Source organism: Neoarius graeffei, chromosome 16 (assembly GCF_027579695.1).
Source record: "Neoarius graeffei isolate fNeoGra1 chromosome 16, fNeoGra1.pri, whole genome shotgun sequence".
Lineage (NCBI taxonomy): Eukaryota > Metazoa > Chordata > Actinopteri > Siluriformes > Ariidae > Neoarius > Neoarius graeffei.
The window spans coordinates 44,191,152-44,216,556 of record NC_083584.1 but is presented as its reverse complement, the minus strand read 5'-3'; the positions used below and the strand labels follow the sequence as shown (position 1 = coordinate 44,216,556).

Sequence of the window (25,405 nt, the reverse complement as noted above, 5' to 3'; positions counted from 1 at the left end):
GTATTCAGCCTTGATTTAAAAGAACTGAAAGATGCAGCAGACACAAAGTACTTTGTATTTATTAATGTGGGAAATACATGCATGTATTTATTATTTTGAAAACCCACCAACCGACTGATCTGACACGTTTTAATTGTGCGACAGTAATGACGTAAATAACGGCGCGACGGAGTTTTTTTTTTTTTTTTTTAAACCAGTGAGCTCCTCCCTAGTTAGTGAGCAGGGAATAGTGAATGAATGAGTGATTTCGGATACAGCTCTAGTGTGTTGATTTTGTCATATTGCATCAGGTTAGGTGTCCCGGCAGTGCCTGAAAGAAAATAAATGCGATGGTATGGTGAAATGATTTTTAGGCTTCATGCTGTAGGCTGGTGTTAGTGTTTTGTAGAAAACTGGATGTTATCATTTGTTTCTTTCGTATTCCACAATCATAAGGAATTAATCACTGGTACTCCCAACTTTGATTATACTTATAGACTTGGTTACGCTTACATAAAACTTGGGCTATTGTTAGCAGCTTAGCTCACAAGCTAGCCATAGTTTCACTTTATCAGTTTGCCGCGTTGCCCAAACTGGGATTCGGTTTATTTACATCACTAAAGTAGACGTCAGGATAATTGTCTGTGAACGTCATCATCATGCCTAAAGGAGGTAAGACACTGATCTTATTCTGAGTGACAGTAGTGCAGCTGTCACAGACAAGCAGGTCAATAATAATAATAATAATAATATGTTCCTATGAATGTGCTTTGAAATTACATCCCACTTGTGCAGGGTTCTGAAAAACATTGTCCACTTTTTCCCTTGAAAAATAAAGTCATATAAGTGTTCTTTACTTTTTCTTAGTATTTTTTCTTAGTTATTGTCATGTCAAAGAGAACTTAATACAGGTTTGTTTGTTTTTTAAATACCAACCAAACTGGCACAATACAAATATGTGTAGAGATCCAGCTAGGCCTCTCTACTGTAAATAAAACTTGGGCTCCAGTCCAGCCTCTAATAAAAGAGCCTTGATTTTGGGCGCTCTGTGCACCATCAGGCTAAAATAAACCTCTTTAGTTTGAGCTTACTTACTTCAGGTTGTTGTTGTGTTTGTTTGTTTTTTAGCATGGATTTATTCATGGAATTAAAGGACTCCCTTTAGCCTTTATTTATTTCAGCAGAAAACTTGGTTTACGTTGAGAACAGTCTGGGATTCGGGGAGAACCAGCAGTGAAGGAATCCGAGTTTATTGTCGATTTCCGAACCGAACACAGAACGACACCGCGATTTACAGCATACATTAGTTCTAGAGGGCCGTTTCTGTTCTAGCTACTGAAAATACCAGGACTGAGTCAGAGTCTCCTGGGGCTTGTAGTTTTAAGGGAGATTGGCAGAGATAGGTTGGCGAGGTTATATCTAACTTTACAAGAAATCTCACCCACACACATTTTAAAGGTTATGACAACTTTATTAGTGATTTTTGCACTGCTATTTTTTAAATTGATTGATTGATTACTTTATTCTGAACAATAAAGAAGAAAGATATAAAAATAAAAATTTAAATAAAAATGCAATAATCAAAACATCGTCATAAACAAACAGAATAGCGTAGCCACAAGGCAATAACATAACAATGTTCAGAAAGGATTAGGAAGAAGTAATAACTTATCCAATCCTAACCCTCTATACGAGCAATTCCAGCGTTATGGACGTGACACTTGAACTCAAAATGGCAACAAATGACCCAGTGCATGTTTTATTGTCTCCCAGTATTTAAACAGGTGTTGCATATTTTAAGGCTGTACCGTACTGGAGAAGTGATAGAACAAGAACAATTCCCATAGTACATCTAGGGCATGCCAGAAAACGCCAATAAAAGATGCGTTATGGATGTGACAGAAAAAGTATCACTTTTCTTGGGTGACTGTACATTTTTATCAAACTCTGTGAAATTGTAAACCTAATGTCGAAATGGAGAGATCCATTTGATAGAGGGGTCCAAGGTGAATATTAAAAAAATCTTTGTTTAAAATATTTTGTATTTCATGCAGAGTTTCAGAAGGAAAAGTCAGCGTTATGGATGTGACGAAATTCCGTTATGGATGTGACGCGTCTGAAATAGACATGGCGTATGTTTAGAAAATCAGCAATTTAACCACCGTAACCCTTTGAAAAACTCTCTAAATATCAGCTAAAACTATCAAAGTTCTTAAATAATATTTAGGATGGCTATTGTTTTGCTGTTTTGTGGATTTTTGCATACATTTCTGTGGCTTGTGGCAATAATATAGAATTGTACATGATCAAAGTTGATTTTAGCTTGGGGTTTACATTATAAGAAAGAAAGACTGACAGTGACATATTAGGTTGGTTACAAATTGGTTCAACTTATTCACATCTGTAAAATACAGGCCTAGGTGATATCTCTGGGAGTGGTTTTGATGTATTACATGTTGCTTTATTTTTGCATGGTGAGGTTGACATTTACATGGAATTGCCCATACCACCGCTAATCAAATGTCACTTTCCACCATAATAAACTATATATACAAAAGAAAATAAAAGCAATAAACAAAAAAGAAAACGTACCAACATACCGACATGGTATAATATCGACCAAATCATATATACAGATACTTATGTTATGCATATATACACACATACAATACATATATACAGTACATACATATACACATACCTATAACTATACACTAAATACAAGAAGACCAGTCACAGACTTACTCTCAATTTCATCATCATCTATATAGTCTGCCTGTCCTCATTCTCATATATTTTTATTAACATGTTTTTATATAATTTTTTAAACAGTTTTATGTTGGTGCTATTTTTGAGTTCATTATCCAGACCATTCCACAATTTCACCCCACAGACTGTTATGCACATACTTTTCATAGTTGTTCTAACATTTACTCTCTTAAAATTCATTTCCCCTCTCAGGTTATACCCACCCTGCCTTTCCATAAACGTATTTTGTACCTCACCCGGAAGAAGGTTATGTCTTGCTTTATACATAATTTGTGCAGTCTTGTGTTTAACCAGATCAGTGAATTTCAGAGTGTGCGCTTTTACGAATAATGCGTTTGTATGCTCAAGATATCCCATTTTATTGACGATTCTTATTGCTCTTTTTTGTAATGTGCATAACGGCTGCAGGTTAGATTTGTAGGTATTACCCCATATCTCCACAATTTATGTACTTCATTTCAGTTTCTGTTTTATTATTATTATTATTATTAATAATAATAATAATAATAATAATAATAACAACAACAACACTCAATATCTCAGGAAACTGAGGCATGTGTCAATTAACTATTAAATATCACTAGTAAAATTTATCATCAGTTTAATAAAATATATATAATTTCTCACTCACACATCTCTCCTTTAGGACACAAAGGCTACGTTCACACTGCAAGGCTTAATGCTCAATTCCGATTTTTTTGTGAAATCCGATTTTTTTGTGAGGTCGTTCACATTAACAAATATATGCGACTTGTATGTGATCCTCAGTATGAACGAAAAGCGACCTAAAAGTGTTCCGCATGCGCATTGCAGGATACGACGACGTCACACGCAGTGAGCATGGCCAGTGTTTACGGAAGTAAAACCGCCCGGTTGCGGTATGACTCATCCAATCTAGCTTGAATAGCTGCATCCCCCCAAATGGAAATCAGCTCCCTAACCTCTGCGTCCTTCCATTGAGAAGATTCAGAACCTTCACAGCCCGAAGCGTCCCTCGCATTGATGTCATGCGCAGGGGCGCAGATACGTTTTTTGAACTGGGGGGGACAAAAAACTGGGGGGGGACAAAGCTGCCAGCAAACCAACCCCAACCCCGATATGCCTGTCAAACTTGTTGTTAGTAACCATAGCAACCAAGCTCGAGCTCGCAACCTGTGCAGTCTGCGCAGCTCAACCAACCGAATATCAGTCTTTGTTTTGTTTTATGTGAGTTGTTGCAACTATGTATACACTGCTGTGCACCTTAATAAACCGAATGGTAATTAGTCTTTTGATTTTTCCGTGAGGTTTGCCTTATGCAAAGAAAGACAGCATAGACGTTTTTTCCTCCCTATAAGTGGGGGGGACCAAACGAGGTGAATTTAAATATGACTCGTCCCACCCTCTATCTGCGCCCGTGATTATGCGCCATGTTGTTGTAACTTTTTTGAGAGACCCGCCGCCTACTTCAGCGCAGAATAGTGACGTTTATGGCTTGTTGATGACGTGTAAGTCGGATGAATGCGACCTGGCGGTTCAGACTGAAGTCGCATATGAAAAGAGCGGATAGGAATCGGAATTAGCACCACATATCCAAACGGCCTGGGTCGGATTTGAAAAAATCGGATCTGTGTCGTTCATATTGTCAATAAAAGATCGGATACAGGTCACATATGGGCGAAAAGATCGGATTTGAGTCACTTCAGCCTGCAGTGTGAACGTAGCCAAAGACTCCAATTCTAAGCTCAATTATTATATTACAGCATTCAAAATCCCAGATGACATCCAAGTCAGTTGTTTTCTATTAATCTCTTACTTTTTCTGAGGGTGAAAATACCTGGGGCTATAGCACCGAGTGATGGGGCCTAACAACACCACAGTGGGGTGTGGGGGCATAGATTTACATAGAAGACTAGATTCCTCATCATTAATATCATAAATACATACTTCCGTTTGTTTTTTTTATATAACAAACCAAACCGTTTGAATATCGATTGAAATTTGAGGAAGTTACGGTCATCTGAAAAGTACATATCGCTACCAACACAATGTAATAGGTAAGCCAGCTGTCTGAGGTAAGATGGCCGCCATGTGCGGACGTTCGACTTCGTTGACGGGCAACGGGGACGAGGCATCTAGTCTTCTATGTAAATCTATGTGTGTGTGTATATATATATATATATATAATGTATGTGTGTGTGCGTGTGCAAATTTCCCCTTGTGGGATAATATATTATAATATAATGTGTGCAAATTTCCCCTTGTGGGATAATAAAAGGCTATCTTAAGCCTAGGTCACAACCGGACGTACGATTTTTTTGGCCATGCGATTTTGGCGTTTCCTTTGTTCATGGAGAAAGACGCACGTTGGCCGTAAGTTTGTCTTGCAACCTGAAAAAACGTAAGCGCCCGTAGAGTTGGTTTGACATTCAAGAACCTCTGCGGCCAGTCTACGGCTCGAAAATCAGCACGTCACACGCGCGCCCTCCGTGCGTTTCTTGCGTTTTTTGCACGTAGACCGGCCGTAGGAGCACGTATGGCCGGTTGTGACCTAGGCTTTATCTTATACACACACACAGGGGGCTGCAAAAGTAGGTATACAGTAATGCAAAACAAATTCTAGTATTAAATGAAACCTAGCACTACTATTGTAATACATATATGGGGCAGCACGGTGGTGTAGTGGTTAGCGCTGTCGCCTCACAGCAAGAAGGTTCTGGGTTCGAGCCCCGTGGCCGACAAGGGCCTTTCTGTGCGGAGTTTGCATGTTCTCCCCGTGTCCGCGTGAGTTTCCTCCGGGTGCTCCGGTTTCCCCCACAGTCCAAAGACATGCAGGTTAGGTTAACTGGTGACTCTAAATTGACCGTAGGTGTGAGTGTGAATGGTTGTCTGTGTCTATGTGTCAGCCCTGTGATGACCTGGTAACTTGTCCAGGGTGTACCCCGCCTTTCGCCTGTAGTCAGCTGGGATATGAGATTTTTATATATATATATATATATATATATATATATATATATATAAAATACTTTGTGTGTATGTAGATATTTCATTTTATATTATTGAATTATTATTCAAGTCCAATTGAATCAAATGTTACTTGATTATATGTACAGTCAGGCCAGAAAGTCTGCACACCCCTTTCACCTTCTCCACGTTTTTACGTTACAGACTTATTCTACAATAGATTGAGTTCCTTTTTTGCCTCAAATATCTACACACAATTGCCAATAATTACGAAGTGAAAACAGGTTTTTAGAAAATATGCAATTTTATTTTACTGACAAAAATAGGTTATTTAGGGGTTACATACACACCCTTAGCCTAATACTTGGTTGATGCACCTTTGGCAGCAATTACAGCTTTAAGGTGTCTTGGGAAAGAAGCTACGAGCTTGGCACACTTGTTTCTGGACATCTTTGCCCATTCCTCTTGGTATATCCTTGCAAGCTCCGTCAGGTTGGATGGGGAGCATCGGTACACAGCCATTTTTAGCTCCTTCCACAGATGTTCAATTGGATTCAGGTCTGGGCTCTGGCTGGGTCACTCAAGGACATTCACAGACTTTTTCCAAAGCCACTCCTTTGTTCTCTTGGCTGTGTGCTTTGGGTTGTTTTCATGTTGGAAGGTAAACCTTCACCCCATTCTGAGGTCCAGAGCGCTCTGGAGCAGGTTTTCTTCAAGGATCTTGGTGTACTTGGCTGCATTCATCTTTCCCTCTATCAGGACTATTCACCCTGTTCCCAGTGCTGAAAAATATCCCCACATCATGATGCTGCCACCCTGTGCTTCACTGTAGGGATGGCATTAACCAGGTGATGAGCGGTGCCTGGTTTCCTCCAGACATGATGCTTGGTATTCAGGCCAAAATGTTCAATTTTGGTTTCATCAGACCAGAGACTCTTGTTTCTCATGGTTTGAGAGTCCTCGAGGTGCCTTTTGGCAAACGCCAAGCAGGCTGTCATGTGCCTTTTACTAAGGAGTGGCTTCCGTCTGGCCACTCTACCATAAAGGCCTGATTTGTGGCATGCTGCCTGGATGGTTGATCTTCTGAAAGGTTCTCCCATCTCCACAAGGATACGCTGGAGGTCTGTCATACCCCTTTTCTACCAAATCCAGTTCCAGGGCTGGTTCGGGGCCAGTGCTGGTTCACAACTCGTTCAACTTGTGAGCCAGCTGAGAACCAGTTTGCTTTTCCATAGCTCACGGTGCTAAGGGAAGACATGTCATTACGTCGCTGTGTACGTCAGTTACGTCGTTGTATACGTCATTATGTCGCTGTATACGTCAGTTACGTCGCTACGTTTGCATAAACCTTGGCGCGAATATCGAAGCAAAAACAACACGGAAGAAGCAGCAGCAACAATAATAATAATAATGGATGACTTCGCGTTTGTACAGCTGCTGCTTCTCGTCGCTTAAAAATGGCGACCTTTCGTGGTCTTGTTATTGTTGTTGGTCTTAACAACTCCCCCCTGCTGACGTAAGCGGTTCTTTCCTCTAGCCCAGCAAAGAGCTGGTGCTAGCCTGGAACCGTTTTTTCTGGCCCCAGAGCCAGTTCTTTGTCAGTGGAAACAGAAAACCCGGTTCCAAACTAAGCACTGGCCCCGAACCAGCCCTGGAACTGATTTGGTGGAAAAGGGGCATCAGAGTGACCCTCTGGTTTCTGCTCACCTCCCTGGCCAAGGCCCATCTTCCCCGATCGCTCAGTTTGGCCGGGCAGCCATGTCCAGGAAGATTCTTGGTGGTTCCAAACTTCTTCCATTTACGATTGATGGTGGCCACTGTGTTATTTGGGACCTGTAAAGCTGCAGCAATTTTTCTGTACCCTTCTCCAGATCTATGCCTTGACACAATCCTGTTTCTGAGGTCTGCAGACCCCATGGCTTGGAGTTTACTCTGACATGCACTGTCAACTGTGGGACCTTATATAGGCAGGTGATGGCAATCCCCAATCATGTCCAATTAATTGAATTTACCACAGCTGGACTCCAATTAAGTTGTAGAAACATCTCAAGCAGTATCCATGGCAACAAAATGCGCCTCAGCTCACTTTTGGGTGTCATATCAAAGGGTGTGCACACTTTTGTGTACATATGATATATTTTGCATTTTGATTTTTAATAAATTAGCAAATGCCTAAAACCTGCTTTCACTTTGTCATTATGGGCTATTTTGTGTAGAATTTTGTGACAAAAAAGGAACTCAGTCTGTTGTGGAATAAGTCTGTAACGTAATAAAACGTGGAGAAGGTGAAAGAGGTGTGCAGACTTTCCGGCTTGACTGTATTTAACAGTTATTCCACAAAATTGAGTCGTACATGAGCCGATAGCCAACAAGGCACGTAGCACCAAGGTGGCTAGAAGCCATGTATGACAAGATTGAGTGGAATAACTGTTTTATTCTGTCCGCATTCACTAGATTTTGAGAAGCAGATAATTTTTATTTTTTGCAAATTCGATAAATAAAAACTTTGTACAAAACATCCAACAAAATCATTTCCGCTTAGAATGGAAACAAACCGGTGAAATATTTGTGGAAAATGTGAATAATTTTTGAAAAATAAAAAAGATGCGTTCTTACCATCAAATACTTTCTTTTCATATTTTGTTGCTTTTTTTGGGGGGGGGTCTTCTTTAGGGTTTTTTGGCGGTTGGCAAACCAACTTAAAGGTGCATTATTGCCACTGACTGGGCTGAAGTGTGGAACAGGCGACATTGGGAGGGATTTTTTATCTTTTTTTTAATTTTTTTTTAAAGCTGTTTCTTTTAAATACTTGATTAATGATTTTTATGGTTTTGTTTTCAGTTTTTATTTCATCCTCGGTTGGTTCAGCAGCACACTCCACCATTTTGTTTTTCTCTACTCATGGTATATGAGCTGATAGCCTAGTAGTAGAGTAGCCAATCAGAGTGCCCGATTGCTCATATCCAGTGAATGTTGATAGAATAATAGCTTTCATATCCTTTATATAAACATTCTTATTCCAATCAAGTGTACGTTACAAATGCGTCAGAGTCTGGAGCAATCTTACCTTCTCCATCAGAATTTCTACTGTTTGGGGGTTGTTTTCGTTGCGCAGGCGATTTTATCCTGAATTTCTCACCTTCTTTGGTTTAATTAAGAACAAGTAGGCTTGGACAGTGAAGGGTGGGTGATTTGGGTTGGGGTCGCGTGCGCCTTGGAGGCGACTCTTGAACTTTGAACTTGCTTCTATATGGATTTTATATTTTACTATATATAACGTATTTTATTTATTTAATTTACTATCAGTAGTTTATTATTATTATTACATTATAACAATTCCTATTATAATTATGCTGATTTAGGAGTATACTTAGTTAAAGATTAGCCACAGGAACTCAACACGCTATGCCGCTTGAAACATAGCTCCCTCCAATCGCTTGCTGCGGCTGACAGCGCTTTCACTTTTTTTACCGACACTGTCCGTTGTGCTAGGGGAGGGTCAGGGCTCTGAGTGAGCCTCCCCTATGGCTGTTTCAGCCCTTAAATCATCTTGTGTGCTTGACAAAGACCATCCAGAAACTTCATCAGCTTAGACTGTGCCATTGTTTGGTTCACGCAGAGGTAATTACACCGCCACACCAGGCTGATTAAGACACGCTGCGATTGGTCCAAAGCTTGGCGCTCATTCGGTCATTGTCTGTGGTCGATTTTTATTACTCACAAGCACGTGCTCATTGTTTACACTCTGGCTTCCCGAAGTCTCTTCACTGGGGTTGGATTTCTATAAAAGATGACTTAAGATGACATACCTTCATCACTGTGATGACTGCTAGTAATTTTCTCTTCGTCACTGATGGATTATGTTCATCAATGACGAGCGCCAGCAGGAATCCTGCTTGTATTCTTGTTTAGGCCACTTTTACTTATCCAGTGAATTCAAATGTATTCAGCTTTACTTCATTAGGTTTTATTTATTCTGCTCTAATTATTCAAATGCTCTGTTTCCAGGAAAGAAGGGTGGACATAAGGGTCGAATGAGAACGTACACAAGTCCTGAAGAGATAGATGCTCAGATGAAAGCTGAAAAAGAGCGAAAAAAGGTAATGTTTACATCATCTGAATAAGGTACACTCTGCGTTAACATGGAAAGCGTACTTCACACGCATGATTCTAATAACATGATCTATATGTGTACAATTGAGGCCAGAAGTTTACATGCAGTCATCATGTATCTGAATGTCATGGCAATACTGGGTTTTGAGTGATTTCTTTGAACTTTTTTTTTTCCCTGTGGTAGAATGATTGTACAGCACATCTTTAAATAGAAAAAAAAGCAAGAATTAACTTTGGGTTTTCTGAAATCAACACTGGGTCAAAAATATACATACAGTACATCTAATATTTGGTTAAAGTGCTGATGACACGTTTTTGACATCTTTGGCGATGTTTTATAACATAAAAAGTAATTCCCGATGATCCATATATTAATTCACGAAGGCGCCTGTTTTACAAGTTATGATAAACGCGGCTATTTGGGCAAATTTGACAGGGCTGCAGCACCCAGGAGACGGAGGAGGAGGAGCTATATGACGTCAGCGAAAGAACCTTCCTCCTAACTTACCAGTTTATTGTTGATGCGACAGGTGTTCAGTTTGTCATTATTATTATTATTATTATTATTATTATTATACATTATTATATATTTTAGTTATTATGCCTTCGCGTTGTGTTGCCGGCTTTTGCTCCAAAACCTACAAGGATGGGGTAAGTTTATTCAAGTTTCCCAGAGATCCCGAGCTGCATGCGAAGTGGGTGAAGCAAGTCAGGCGCACTCGTGACAAGTGGGAGCCCTCACCAACATCCGTCCTGTGCTCTGAACACTTCGATTTGGATTGTTTTGACACCCTTTCCAGCTTAAACGAATCTCTTGGGTGTTCAGTTCAGCACAAACGTGTGTTACTACCATCAGCAGTGCCTACACAGTGTTGCCAGATTGGGATTTTTCCCACCCAGTTGAGCGGTTTCAAGTGCATTTTGGTGGGTTTTGAACATATTTTGGGCTGGAAAACGTCAGCAGTATGTGTTGCCAGATACTGCTGAAGTTTTCCATCCCAAAATATGTTCAAAACCCACCAAAATGCACTTGAAACCGCTCAACTGGGCGGGAAAAATCCCAATCTGGCAACACTGCCAGTATTCCGGAGGGGGTCTACTAGTAGCTATGCCGGATCCAAAGACAGTCCTCCTGTCAGAACATGTGTTGTGAAACGACATAAGATAAAGGTACGCAGAGCTGTAGATTCTACATGATAATCATAAATGTAATCATAAAGTCGGCGTGATATCAGTCATGTATTTGCTTGTGAAAGCTTGCGGCTTTCATGTAACTGCCGCCTAGCAACGAAAGGCAAAGGGTAAAGAGGGTAGGCTATCATAGATTCTATTCGGAAGAGATCAACACAATTCTAGACTCCCAGAAGAGGAAGAGCTAGCACTAGAGAGTTCATCGGCGTTTTCATGCGCCATTTCCATTGAGTAGAACCAGAGTAGAACCATAGGATGTCTATGAGTAGAACAGCCAGTGAACCGCAGCGTGTTCTCCCGCTGACGTCACAACATGGCCGCAAGCCACGGACCCAGTTTTCTTGCGCTGTGCAATTAAAAGTTGGATATTTGCGTAACAACAGCTTCTTTTCACGTAATTATAACAGAAATCTAACATGTTTGCCATGTTGTATAGTTTATTTAAGAAATTGCATAGAGTCATGTTCGTGTCATCAGCCCTTTAAATGTTCCTTAGCAAGTTTCACCTTTAAAATACGCTTTTGCGAGCCATCAGTAAGCTTGTGGCAGAATTCTGGTTGGATATTTGACCACTCTTCATGGCAGAATTGGTAGAGTTTAGTTTAATTTATTGGTTTCCTGGCATGGACCTGATTTTTAAGCTCAGTCCACATATTTGCAATAGGGTTGAGGTCAGGACTTTGGGAAGGCCATTCCAAAAGCTTCATGTTCGCCGCCTTTTAGGGATCGACCGATATGTTTTTTTTCAGGGCCGATACCGATTATTATGGAATTGGGATGCCGATAACCGATATGTGCAACCGATAAATGTAAACATTATAATTCACATGAAATTAAACATAGCACACACTGACACACATTTCATGGATATGAAGGTCTATGTTTAATTGTAAAATTGAACATGAAATTTTGTGCAGGGAGATGCCAGCAGCATTTGTACAATAAAGTCAAACATTAGTTAGAATAAAATGAGAAATAAAATAATAATAAAATAAATATTCACCAATAAAAAAAATAAATCACTCCCTACTATATTACAGCTCACCATTTTCAGTGGAAAATAAATGAAAATACACTCTGGATTCTTTTACACTAAGAACTAAGTAAGACTTACCAACTTCAAGTAGTTTTTAAATAACAAATCAAGTGTAGGGAGCTGCCTGCAGCATTTTTTAAAAAGTAAAATCAAACATAAAGTAGGCTATCACTCCCTATTATGTAACAACTTAACAAGTAACCATCTACGGCTCTGCTCCTTTAAGAGTATATCGCTTTCCGAATCAGAAGCGCTAGCGAGGAGAATCACTTGCGCAAGAATTATAAATGCTAGTGGAGTACATTACAGCGCAATGTGAAGTAGCATAAGAACATTTAAGTCAAGAGTTTAATTGATGTATTTCGTTCATTAGCATTTATCCAAGCAAGTGTGCATCCACGACACAATTAATTACTGAGCCCACAACAAGCGTCCTGACAAACTCCCTACAGTATTACACAGCCTACTAGCACCATATCACACCTGGCTTGTTTAAATGTTCAAATAGGCTAGCGCTTTATAAAGTTACCTAACATATACAAGTGCAATGCGCTTTTTGAGCACGAGTCACGTCATGAAGTTCACTCATTACCATAACAAATAGCCAGTAGGCTTGCGCTAGCCTACAGAACACAAACACTGCATTTTATTTCGTCTTCCCTTGACCACCTCTCTGTATGGCTGTCATTCTACTGTTCGAGTAGAACTACTGACACATTCACAACGTTTCCAGACGGGGATTTAAAAATGACTGCAGCCTACGTTATGCTGGGGACTGCTTACTATGGACAACATTACATGTAGTTTCAGCGAGACTAGTTGGTTGTAGGCTAATTCAAGTGCTTCCTTCCATAAGCTAAGTTTGCCTGGCTACACAGATGCAAATGGACAATTTTAACGAGTAGTAGATGAAGAATGTAAACATATAATGATGATGTGCTTTTGCAACTTGTGTGTTTGTGACTTATTGCGGCAAAAGCAGCGTGTCCTTACCTTGAAGTGGGATCTGCTTCTGCCCGAGTGCCCGTACGGGCGCCTTGAAACGGTTCCCAGCGTTTAGCTACGCGTGTCGATTGGCTATATCTCTTGTGCCAAACAAATCAGATGTTGTGGTGGGCGGGACCGTGTTCTTGAACTCAGAGAGGCGAGTGCAGGAAAGGACGTGCAGTGACAGTCGCGTTAGGAACGAAATGGCTGCAAAAAGGCATGTTATCGGCATATCGGTGGAAATTATGGCTGATACCGATAACCCTAAAAATGCAGAATATCGGCCCGATATATCGGCCAGGCCGATTATCGGTCGACCCCTACCGACTTTATCCATTCCAACCAGCTTTGATGTGTTTGGGGTCATTGTCATGTTGGAACACCCAACTGTGTCCAAGTTTCAGCTGTCTAGCTGATGGTTTGAGGTTATGCTGAAGAATTCTGAGGTAGTTGCCCTCCTTCATTATTCCATCCACTTTGTTTAACCATGCTTAACAGTTGCTTAACACATGGCACAGTGTTCGTGGGGTTGAATACCTCGCACTCATTTCTCCAAACATACCTCATTCTCAGTGGCTTTGACTGCATGGCATGATTGTTGGTGCCAGATTGTTGTGGCCAAACAACTCCTCTGTCTTATTTTTTGGATGGCAGCCTCTCAGTCCAGTGGCAGGCCTGTGCCTTGGTGGTTCCTGACCATCTGAACCAATGACCCTAACCCATAACTATGTCATCGCTTGTTTACTGCAATGCATTATGGGTGATACCCGGGGTCAGCGCCACCATATTGTTTACTTTCACCTTTGTTAAACACTGCATTGTTCTGTCTAACCAGTTTTAACCATGCCTAAAGTAAATTGCTGTGTGCCTTACTGTGTCTCCACAACAAAGAGAACACCTAATTTGAGCTTTTATCAGCTGCCAGTTGAGAAGAAGAGAAGAAAGAAATGGATAAGTTTAATCTGCAACGAAAACCTTCAAACTGAATCGAAATGGATCAGTGTTTGTAGCTTACATTTCTCTGGTGGGAAAAAGACATACTTAAACTGTGACCCAGCGATATTCCCGTGGTCTGCGGAAAGGCTTTTGGTTGTAGAAGATTATAACAGTCGACACTGTTCATCGTCTGAAACGAGCAATATTCCAAAGCTTGTAAAACAAAGAAGCATTCTTTGGCCTTTGCCTCTCAACATGCCGAAGCACTTGGCAGCCGAACGAGCCTGTCGGACCGATAAAACTCCTAAACCACGAAGGGTTCTCTTTTGGGTATGGATAATGTTCATTGTACCTCACTAGCGGCATTTATTGAAGAAAATGCATTTATACTGAACATGACACGGCAGATCAGTGGGTTTCCAGAGGGTTTGTTTGTTTTTTGTAATGTTTCCTGAAATCAAGTTTTATTTAACTAGTCACTCATCTATAAATGTTTTGATGGTGTTCATCTGGGCCCGGGACCACGAAGCAATCTTAGACTTAAATCAACAGTTGATTTTTCATAATAGTTTCCCTTACTGCGTCTGTAACTTTCATTGTGATGGATCAAGATTAAGTACAAGGCTAAGATTTCATTTGAACAAAGCTTCTTAGGAAATGGTAAGGAATAACTGAAGATTAAAAGAAACAAATTTGGACTTAATGCCCACTTTACACGGGGACGGTCTGAAACAAAAACGCAAAAGTCCATTTTCGTTCTCACTTTTTTCCACGTCTACACGACCGTTTTCAAGGAGGAAATCTGCGTCTATACGGTGACGCATAAATGTGTGGAATTCAATTGGATGTGCATGCCAGGCGGCTAGGTGGTGCTGTGAAAGACCTCCGCTATGTTTGCACGCATGCGCAACATCTTCCGTCTTGTCTGATCTGCACATCTGCGCCGCGAAAACTTTGACTACTCTGGCTATGGTAAGTAAGAAAGTAAGGTGCAGATTCGGTATAGATGTTCGAAGGACTCCTGGACGTTTATTAAAGCTGCCAGAGCAGCTTGAAGGTCCGTTGGATCGATGTAATCAGACATGCTCTTACTTTTTTACTTACTTTCTTACTTCCCGGGCTGGCATGTACAGTATATGACACATGTATGACGTAAACGCGTACCCGACGTGAGCAGATCCGAGCAGAGTTTCGCGTATTGGGTAGTTTAGACGGATATGCAACGGGGGCTGTTTTTAACTTATCCACTCTGGAAGGCGTTTTCAAATTTTTCCGTTTTTCAGCCTCGGAAACGCCATCCCCGTGTAGACGAAAGGCACTTCCGATAAAATATTTAGTCGTTTTTACCCGACAGCGTCCTCGTGTAAACGGGCCCCAAGTCTAAGATTGCTTTGTGATCCCAGGGCCTGTAGTCTGGGGGGGGGGGTGTTTAAAAAAAAAATTGCACTTTTTTACTGATAATGTAGTAGGCCTAACATGAATATAACATCGCCATGAACACTATAGACATTACAGCCAATTTCAGAGAGGCTACATACAATTCACGATATTCAGATAGATTTGTTTTCTTGATAAAGTTTAGCTGGTGCAATATACAGCCTCAGAAATAAGACATTCTGAGATTTGATGTTGTTGTACAGTGTGGTAGACTTGGTCTAGACTCTTACCTTCTCACCAAGTTTGATTTGGATTCAGATTTTCCTGCTGTAAACCCTTGACATGTTATCCACCTCTTTAAATCACCAATTTCATTGTCTTCCACGACCGAGCACAGCAAAATCGCTCCTCTCATGTAAAATTAATCTGACAACCATCATATTGCTCAACTACCAGCCCTGGCTATCCCCCACAATGCATTGTGCTAAGCAAGTGATGATGTACTGTATTTATGCTTGGGGGTTATTTCCTCTCTGCTGAGGGTGACAGTTGGGGTCTTCTTTGAGACCTTGGCTACAATTCCCAATAACTTGTACTTGTCAAACAAACCTTTTTTTTTATGTTGGCACAGAGAAGGTAAGAGGCTTTGGGCAGATTCTACCATAACAGAGGCCAGTTAAGTCCCACTCCTTAAATTGCTGAATTGATTATTTTGATCATTCTATTAAGTTTTTCTAGTAGCATTTGGGATCTTGGACAGTCATAGTAAATTTTAGGACAGTAGTCCTGGTAACTAATTAATAAAAGCCTGACATGACAGACATGCTAAATGACAATAGAAACACATCGGTTTCTATCATCAAAATCTGACAGACAAACTAACATCTACCATCATATTCTGACGGACACTCTAGATGACAATAGCAACAAGACTGTTTCTTACATTATTAATCTGACAAATTTAGTAATAATATTAAATACCTCATCACTAGAACCAAATAATAAAATATTGAAATAAAAAAGATAAAATTTATTTTCAAAATTGAAATATCAACAATAATTGTCAGAACAGTGACGATAGACACGACTGTGTCACTTTCGCGGGGAAATAACACATTGAAATGGCCTGTCGGCTGAAAGGGTCGCAAGTGGCTCTGATTTATCTCAACTTACGATAGTTTTCCTCCAGAAAAATTTAAATATGAATGCACAAATATATTCTCAATGTTTCTATCGTCAAAAATTTCTATCGTCAGGATAGCTGACTGAAAATCTTACCTTGATTTATTTGATGAAATCTAGCTGTCAGAACTCCAAGTCTTGCCCGGAAGTAAATGTCTGCCGTCACAAAAATCACGCGCAGTAGAATTTCCTCTTTGCGTCAGTCAACATGTGCGTGGTGAGGGCTTCAATTTTGCTATCGTCAGGTGCATTTGACTGACAGACTGACGATAGCATTTTTTAAAAATAACTGTGGGCTTCTCTCGTGAACGAAATAGATTTTTCGCTGTTAATCTATTTCAACTCTATCTGTTGACACCCAAAAATGATAAAGCCTGCTTCCACACGATAACTACCAAAGATCCATAATGGCTGAGTCTAACGTCAGGTCATCTGACAGAAATTCACTGACGATAGCAACAGGGATAATGAAAGGGATTTTTAAAATGGGAGTTATGTCTGTCAGATATGTCAAAGAAATAGAACTTTATTCTTTAAAAATCTTTTATTGATATACTCAGTGTATTTTTAAATGACGTGCTGTTTTAGAAGACCAAATACCATATTTTCAATCTTGAAAATATTACCTCACTGAAAAAAGGACAAGAAAAATTTCTTATTTTGTGGGCAAATGATTAATGGATCCAGTTACGGCAGAATCTGCCTTTGGCAAGATAAGACATTTTGACATGAGACTTTCAGCACCACTAAATTAATAATCTAAGTGGATATGTGTGTATTTTTGACCCTGTATTGATTTCAGAAAACCCAAAATAAATTACAATTTGTGCACCAAATTCTTGCTTATTTCCTTATAAAGATGTATCTTGTACAGTCATTCTTCCACAGAAAAAGAACCGTTCAAAGAAATCACCGAAAGCCCGATATTGCCATGACATTCATGCCCATGATGAGTGTATGTAAACGTCTGACCTCAACTGTACACACAAACATATTCACAATCCATTCAACCAATCATGTGGCAGCAGCATGATGCATAAACTCTTGCGGATGCAGGTCAAGAGCTTCAGTTCACATCAAACTTTCGAATGATCTCAGTGACTTTGACTGCATGCCATGAGTTTTGGGACCAGATGGACTGGTTTGAGTATTTCAGAAACTGCTGATCTCCTGGGGTTTTCACACACAGCTGTCTGTAGAGTTTACACAGAATGGTGTGCAAAATAATACTTATATCTTTCCATCCAGCAAGGGGGCAGTTCTACAAACGCCTTGATGATTGAGAGGTCAGAGGAGAATGGCGATCATGTTTCAATCTGAAAGGAAGGATATGGTACCGTAACTTGAACATATAATAGGGACAATATGGATAACAAATAACCACTCTTTACAACCGTGGTGGACAGAAAAGCATCAGAGAACACACAATATGCCGATTGATGAGCCCGATGGGCTACAACAGCAGAAAAGCACACGTCACATCCATGACAGAATTTCGTCACATCCATAACGCTGACTTTTCCTTCCGAAACTCTGCATGAAATACAAAATATTTTAAACAAAGATTTTTTAATATTCACCTTGGACCCCTCTATCAAATGGATATCTCCATTTCGACATTAGGTTTACAATTTCACAGAGTTTGATAAAAATGTACAGTCACCCAAGAAAAGTGATACTTTTTCTGTCACATCCATAACGCATCTTTTATTGGCGTTTTCTGGCATGCCCTAGATGTACTATGGGAATTGTTCTTGTTCTATCACTTCTCCAGTATGGCACAGCCTTAAAATATGCAACACCTGTTTAAATACTGGGAGACAATAAAACATGCACTGGGTCATGTGTTGCCATTTTGAGTTCAAGTGTCACGTCCATAACGCTGGAATTGCTCCACATCAGGTTCCAGTTCTGTCAGTTAGGACTGGAATCTGAGGCTACACTCGGCAGAGGCTCACTGCAACTGGACTGCTGAAGAGTGGAAACCATCGCCTGCTCAGTAATGTATCTCGTGTTTGTAAGACTTAATGTTTTTGTTTTTTTTTTCTCCCAGAATGAAGAGGAGGAAGAAGGAGCAGCAGTGAATGATAATCAGAGAGATGACAAAATTGCAGGATCAGGTTCAGAAGACAGTGATGATGAAAGCTCTCGAGTAAGCCTTGGATCTATCAAATTCCCTTTTGAGCCATTGTTTAGTTTGGATTAAAAAGAAATAAACCAACATTAGCGTAGTTTCGAGGTCTGAGTGGTGAGAGAAGAAGGTGTATCAGTGACGGTATTTCTGTTATACCCTGTCCACACTAGGGATTTTGTACCGATACGAAACTACTTTCGTACCGCAACACCTGTCCACACTAGCAACTATACCGGTACTGTAGCGGTATAACTGTATCGGTACGAAACCCACAAATGTATGGGTTTCGTACCGGTACAGTATCGGTACTGTAGCGCTTCGCTGTAGTGTGGACAGATGAAGCGGCTCTGTATCGATACAAATATAATGCGCATGCGCAAAGTCCCACACCTCAATCGATGTCTTCGCTGAATAAAATAGTGAAGAACGGAGATTCGTTTGTTTCTTTCTCAACTGCCTCGCGCGTTTTATACGATTCGACTGAATAAATGACCACCAGAAATACAGACTGTACATTGACAACAAAAAGCACACACGTTGTTTCATCCGCCATATATTCTCAGAAGGAAGTTACTCGGTAACCACGGAAACATTTCGCGCACGCGCATTTCAACTACCGTGAAAGAAAACCGCAAACATTTCTCGCTAGTGTGGACAGATGCACTAAACTGTACCGGTATACTTTGTATCGATACAGTTATACCACTTTCGTACCGGTATAAGTGTGAACACAGCATTAGTTGCTCTCTTTGTGCTTAGCTACTGACCTTTGATTCAAGTTGGATATGCACTGCAGTGTTTCATCTGGTGAATGTTCTACCAATAGATTCCATTTTAATTCAGGATTTCTCTCCAATGTTTTATTTATTTATTTGCACATAAATAAATAAAAAATACATAATACAAAATAAGCAATACATGCAGAATTTTTATTTTTGAGGCTGAGAAAAGAAAAAAATAACAAAGAAAGAAATGTGCAGGAAGAGCCAATAAAACCCATAAGGGTTTATCGAGTGGCCCTCCTATGGTGAGACAATCAACATCAAAACTTACTTTTAAGGAAATGCAGACAAATACACACGAAAACTAAACAAAAATGTAAAAAAAAAAAGGAAGGTGTGTTACAAGTCGAACAAAAATGGTGACAATGTACCAACACAGAATATGGTAGTGAGAGCGGGTTATGATGATGTATTACATTACATGGCATTTAGCAGATGCTGTTACCCAGAGTGACATGCAACGAGTGCAAAATGTTGTATTGCTTAACTGATCCAGTAAGAGGAGTATGGTTAATTTCTTAAATGATTTTATACTGGTGGAATTTCTAATATGAACTGGTAATTAGAGCCCTGCACTCCCGCGGGAGTCCCACGGGACCCGACGCAAAGCAGTGTGGCGCGGGACAAATTTTGAAAGCTCATTGCGGGCGCGGGCGGGAGGGGGAGTGCACAATGCGGGAGCGGGCGGAAGAGGTGATAAGCTGCAGTCCCGCTAACTAAAAACGTGTTTAAAATAAATTTTATAAATTATTAATTTATGTCTATCATATATAACTTGTGCTGGATATTTTATTTGGCATTAATAAAAACATTTTAAGATGCCTAAATTTGCGGATGTGGTCTAATCTCGCGTACGTTTCTGATTCCTTTCCGCTTTTCCGTGTTTGAGATCTCCGATCATGGCAGAAGAGCAGATCTCCTCTAGTGAAGCTCACAATGGGTATCTCTGTAAAGCCTCAGCTTCGCATGCCGCCTGGCAACGCGCACCCTCGCTACGTGCGCTAGGTGAAGGATCGGTCAGTGAAGAGCTCAGCTAAGCTCAGCATGTTTAATTCCCCAAGACAATGACAAGAACTTTCGTGAGAAATAACGTGAACGTCTGCATCATGCGGGATTTGCGGGCGGGAGCAGGACTGAAAATCATAATTCTTTGCGGGAGCGGGACTGCACAATGCAGGAGCGGGACTGAAAATTCTGTCCTGCGCAGACCTCTACTGGTAATCAGTTCCAACAGGAAGGACCTCTGCATCGGATTGAAAATTTTAGAAAAAGTTGTCCTAGGAAAGGTGGGACGGAGATGATTGGCTGACCTTGTATTGTAATTATGGATTTGAAAGTTGAAGTGAAATAAATTTTGAAAACATACTGGGAGTAGGTTGTGAATAGATTGTTGTGAAAAACAAAACGACTGATTAAAAATGGTTTAAATCCAAACTGGGGAGAATACATTGAGATTTAAACAAAGGAGTGGAACTGGCAAATCTATTGGAAAATGTTATCATTCTGACGAAACGTTTTTGCAGAGTAAAAATACCATTAATGTGGCTTTTAAAGGTGTTTGCCCAAACAATATGACCATGTAAGGATGAATCGGTGTGTAATATAAATTGAGAAGGATTTTTCTAGTGAACATACAGTATATCTTATTCTTCTGATGACTCCAGTATTTTTTTGCTGTCTTGTTGGAAATGTATGATTTTTCCAAGTAAAGTTTTCATCTATAAGAATTCCTAGAAATTTAGTAACTGAAACTCGTTCGAAAATATTTTTTGCTATATGTACAATGTTCCCACTATGCCAGTCTGATGCATACGTTATAAAATGGCAGTTGTTTGTGATGGAGGGCGTTCTACCACCAGCAGGTCGCCATCTGCAAACTAAATTTCAGATTTTTAAAAATTTTTTATTATACCCCTGCTCCATATACTGGGGCATATACTGGTTTACCTCTGTCCGTCCATACAGTGATGCTTGAAAGGTCTGTGAACCCTTTAGAATTTTCTATATTTCTGCATAAATATGACCTAAAACATCATCAGATTTTCACACAAGTCCTAAAAGTAGATAAAGAGAACCCAGTTAAACAAATGAGACAAAAATATTATACTTGGTCATTTAGTTACTGAGGAAAATGATCCAATATTACATATCTGTGAGTGGCAAAACTATGTGAACCTCTAAGATTAGCAGTTAATTTGAAGGTGAAATTAGAGTCAGGTGTTTTCAATCAATGGGATGACAATCAGGCGTGAGTGGGCACCCTGTTTTATTTAAAGAACAGGGATCTATCAAAGTCTGATCTTCACAACACATGTTTGTGGAAGTGTATCATGGCACGAACAAAGGAGATTTCTGAGGACCTCAGAAAAAGCGTTGTTGATGCTCATCAGGCTGGAAAAGGTTACAAAACCATCTCTAAAGAGTTTGGACTCCACCAATCCACAGTCAGACAGATTGTGTACAAATGGAGGACATTCAAGACCATTGTTACCCTCACCAGGAGAAGATCATTCCAAGAGCAAGGTGTGTAATAGTCATTGAGGTCATAAAGGACCCCAGGGTAACTTCTAAGCAACTGAAGGCCTCTCTCACATTGGCTAATGTTAATGTTCATGAGTCCACCATCAGGAGAACACTAAACAACAATGGTGTGCATGGCAGGGTTGCAAGGAGAAAGCCACTGCTTTCCAAAAAGAACATTGCTGCTCGTCTGCAGTTTGCTAAAGATCATGTGGACAAGCCAGAAGGCTATTGAAAAAATGTTTTGTGGACAGATGAGACCAAAATAGAACTTTTTGGTTTAAATGAGAAGTGTTATGTTTGGAGACAGGAAAATGCTGCATTCCAGCATAAGAACCTTATCCCATCTGTGAAACATGGTGGTGGTAGTGTCATGGTTTGGGCCTATTTTGCTGCATCTGGGCCAGGACGGCTTTCCATCATTGATGGAACAATGAATTCTGAATTATACCAGCGAATTCTCAAGGAAAATGTCAGGGCATCTGTCCATGAACTGAATCTCAAGAGAAGGTGGGTCATGCAGCAAGACAACGACCCTAAGCACACAAGTCGTTCTACCAAAGAATGGTTAAAGAAGAGTAAAGTTAATGTTTTGGAATGGCCAAGTCAAAGTCCTGACCTTAATCCAATCGAAATGTTGTGGAAGGACCTGAAGCGAGCAGTTCATGTGAGGAAATCCACCAACATCCCAGAGTTGAAGCTGTTCTGTACGGAGGAACGGGCTAAAATTCCTCCAAGCCGGTGTGCAGGACTGATCAACAGTTACTGGACACGTTTAGTTGCAGTTATTGCTGCACAAGGGGGTCACACCAGATACTGAAAGCAAAGGTTCACATACTTTTGTCACTCATATGCAATATTGGATCATTTTCCTCAATAAATAAATGACCAAGTATAATATTTTGGTCTCATTTGTTTAACTGGGTTCTCTTTATCTACTTTTAGGACTTGTGTGAAAATCTGATGATGTTTTGGGTCATATTCATCCCCTCTACAGGGTCGCAGGCAAGCTGGAGCCTATCCCAGCTGACTACGGGCGAAAGGCGGGGCACACCCTGGACAAGTCGCCAGGTCATCACAGGGCTGACACATAGACACAGACAACCATTCACACTCACATTCACACCTACGGTCAATTTAGAGTCACCAGTTAACCTAACCTGCATGTCTTTGGACTGTGGGGGAAACCGGAGCACCCGGAGGAAACCCACGCGGACACGGGGAGAACATGCAAACTCCACACAGAAAGGCCCTCGCCGGCCCCGGGGCTCGAACCCAGGACCTTCTTGCTGTGAGGCGACAGCGCTAACCACTACACCACCGTGCCGCCCTTGGGTCATATTTATGCAGAAATATAGAAAATTCTAAAGGGTTCACAAACTTTCAAGCACCACTGTATCTCTGTATTTCCGTCTGTCCGAAACACCCTTTTTCTCAGTAACCACAAATCTTAGCCACTTTGTACTAAACTTCAGCTTGGGGTTCTATACCCTGTATACCGTTTTCAGGTCTGTCGCACATCGACTTCCTGTTTACCGACTGAATGTATTTACGGAACATATAGGGTGGATTTTGACGCTATTTCAAGAAGCAAAATGCTCTTTCAAAATGACAGTTTACCAGGATGCTGTTTGAAATCCCTGGGGAGAACGCTGCTCTTTACTTACTTGTTTCAGGGTTAATTATTTGTTGAAGTCAGCATTCATAATAAGTGTCCTATTCCTTCGATTGCTTGCATTCTGATACAGTGTAAGCGAGAGCGGGGGATACATAAGTGAGCAGTAGCTCACAGTTGATCTTGTTTAAAATTGTTTGAATTTCATTTGAATTTTCCTTCTTTGTCACAGCGAAGAAAAGGTGTGGAAGGATTAATAGAAATTGAAAACCCTAATCGTGTTGCTCAGAAAGCCAAGAAAGTAACCGACATAGAACTTGAGGGACCCAAACAGCTTTCTAGAAGAGAGAGGTAAGAGCCACCAAGGTGGGTAGAGCAAATGTTAATGGCTGAGAAACACTGACTGTTTGTCTGCTCTTTCCATACGTACTGTATGGTTTGTCAATGAAAATTGAATTATGTCTGACGGAATTTAAAATAAGACACGATTTTGTATGACAATCTGCCAATTCAGAGAGGAGATAGAAAAGCAAAAGGCCAAAGAAAGATACATGAAGATGCATTTAGCAGGAAAGACGGATCAAGCCAAAGCAGACTTAGCCCGGCTTGCAATCATTCGAAAGCAACGTGAAGAGGCTGCGAGGAAAAAAGAAGAGGAAAGGAAAGGTAAACTGGGGAACACTTTATTTTCTCTGGAATATAAGTAAATGGCATGTTGTATAAGGCTTATGAAATGCTTATTGTAATGTTATAAGCACTATCAATTTTATTCCTGTTTATTTCGTGTGTGTTGTTTACTGTAGCGAAAGAAGCAGCACAAGCAGCACAGGCAGCAGCAAAAGGACTTCATACACTGTCTCTGAAATGATACTAATTCTGAAATGATAGAAAAAAATTATATATAATTTACTATTTTTGAGGACAGGTTTGTTTTGTGATTGTGTTACGCTTTGTAAGAAGTTACAATGCGACATTTCATTGAAAAGGGATATTTATTCATTCTCAGTGCTTGAAACCTTGAAAGCCAATAATTGATGGGTGTTCTCTGCAACATGGCTCAATGACAATGCATAGATAATGATTTTATTATTATTATGATTATTATTATTATTATATGATGTGTTGCAACTGCTATGTTAGATGGAGTAAACTATTAAAATATTACTTTATGAAAGTGTGGCATCAGGATTTTCTCACATTCAACAATGTAATAATGTATTAACAACAGTATCAGTAAACCATCACACTTCCTACTTATTCTGAAATATACTCCCTATGCTGGCTGTCTGTGTATACCTCTCTTGTTGAAACCATCCAGACAACCTTATTTGCCATCCTCATTATTCTTTATTAATGCATAGCCTTCTGCTCACCTCAGTCACTGTAATCATGAGAGCACTACATTCACCAGGCTATATCATGTTTGACATGTTGCCAAGAATGTTCTAATAAAACGACAATGTTCATTAAAAAAAAAAGCCCTGACCACTATATGTTTTTGTACAGGAATTTTAGGAAATAAAGAAAAATGGAACATGCTTTGTGGATCATTTTAATTTCTTGAAACATAATCATGTTATGTTTCACTAAATGACACCATAAATACACTATACAGTATGTCCAAAAGATTGTGGACACCTGATCTGTCACACTGTAGATTTATTACCCATTTGCTGCTGTTATAATGAACTCCACTCTTCTGGGAAGGTTTTCCACTAGATTTTGGGGTGTGGCTGTGGAGATTTGTGATCGCTCAGCTACAAGAGCATTAGTGAGATCGGGTGCTGATGTTGGACGAGGATGTCTGGGGTGCAGATGGTGTTCCAGTTCATCCCAAAGGT

The 25,405-nt window shown here is 40.2% G+C and overlaps 1 protein-coding gene across 1 annotated transcript; it reads left to right on the top strand.

The window, feature by feature from the left end:
- The first annotated feature begins 301 nt into the window (after positions 1–301).
- pdap1b (pdgfa associated protein 1b) lies at positions 302–25,102 on the top strand. The gene is made up of 6 exons (XM_060942111.1): positions 302–651; positions 9,700–9,791; positions 18,567–18,665; positions 23,797–23,915; positions 24,079–24,230; positions 24,368–25,102. Exons 1-6 carry the CDS (start codon positions 639–641, stop codon positions 24,430–24,432), a joined length of 540 nt encoding a protein of 179 aa, XP_060798094.1. The 5' UTR covers positions 302–638; the 3' UTR covers positions 24,433–25,102.
- Positions 25,103–25,405: the final 303 nt, after the last annotated feature.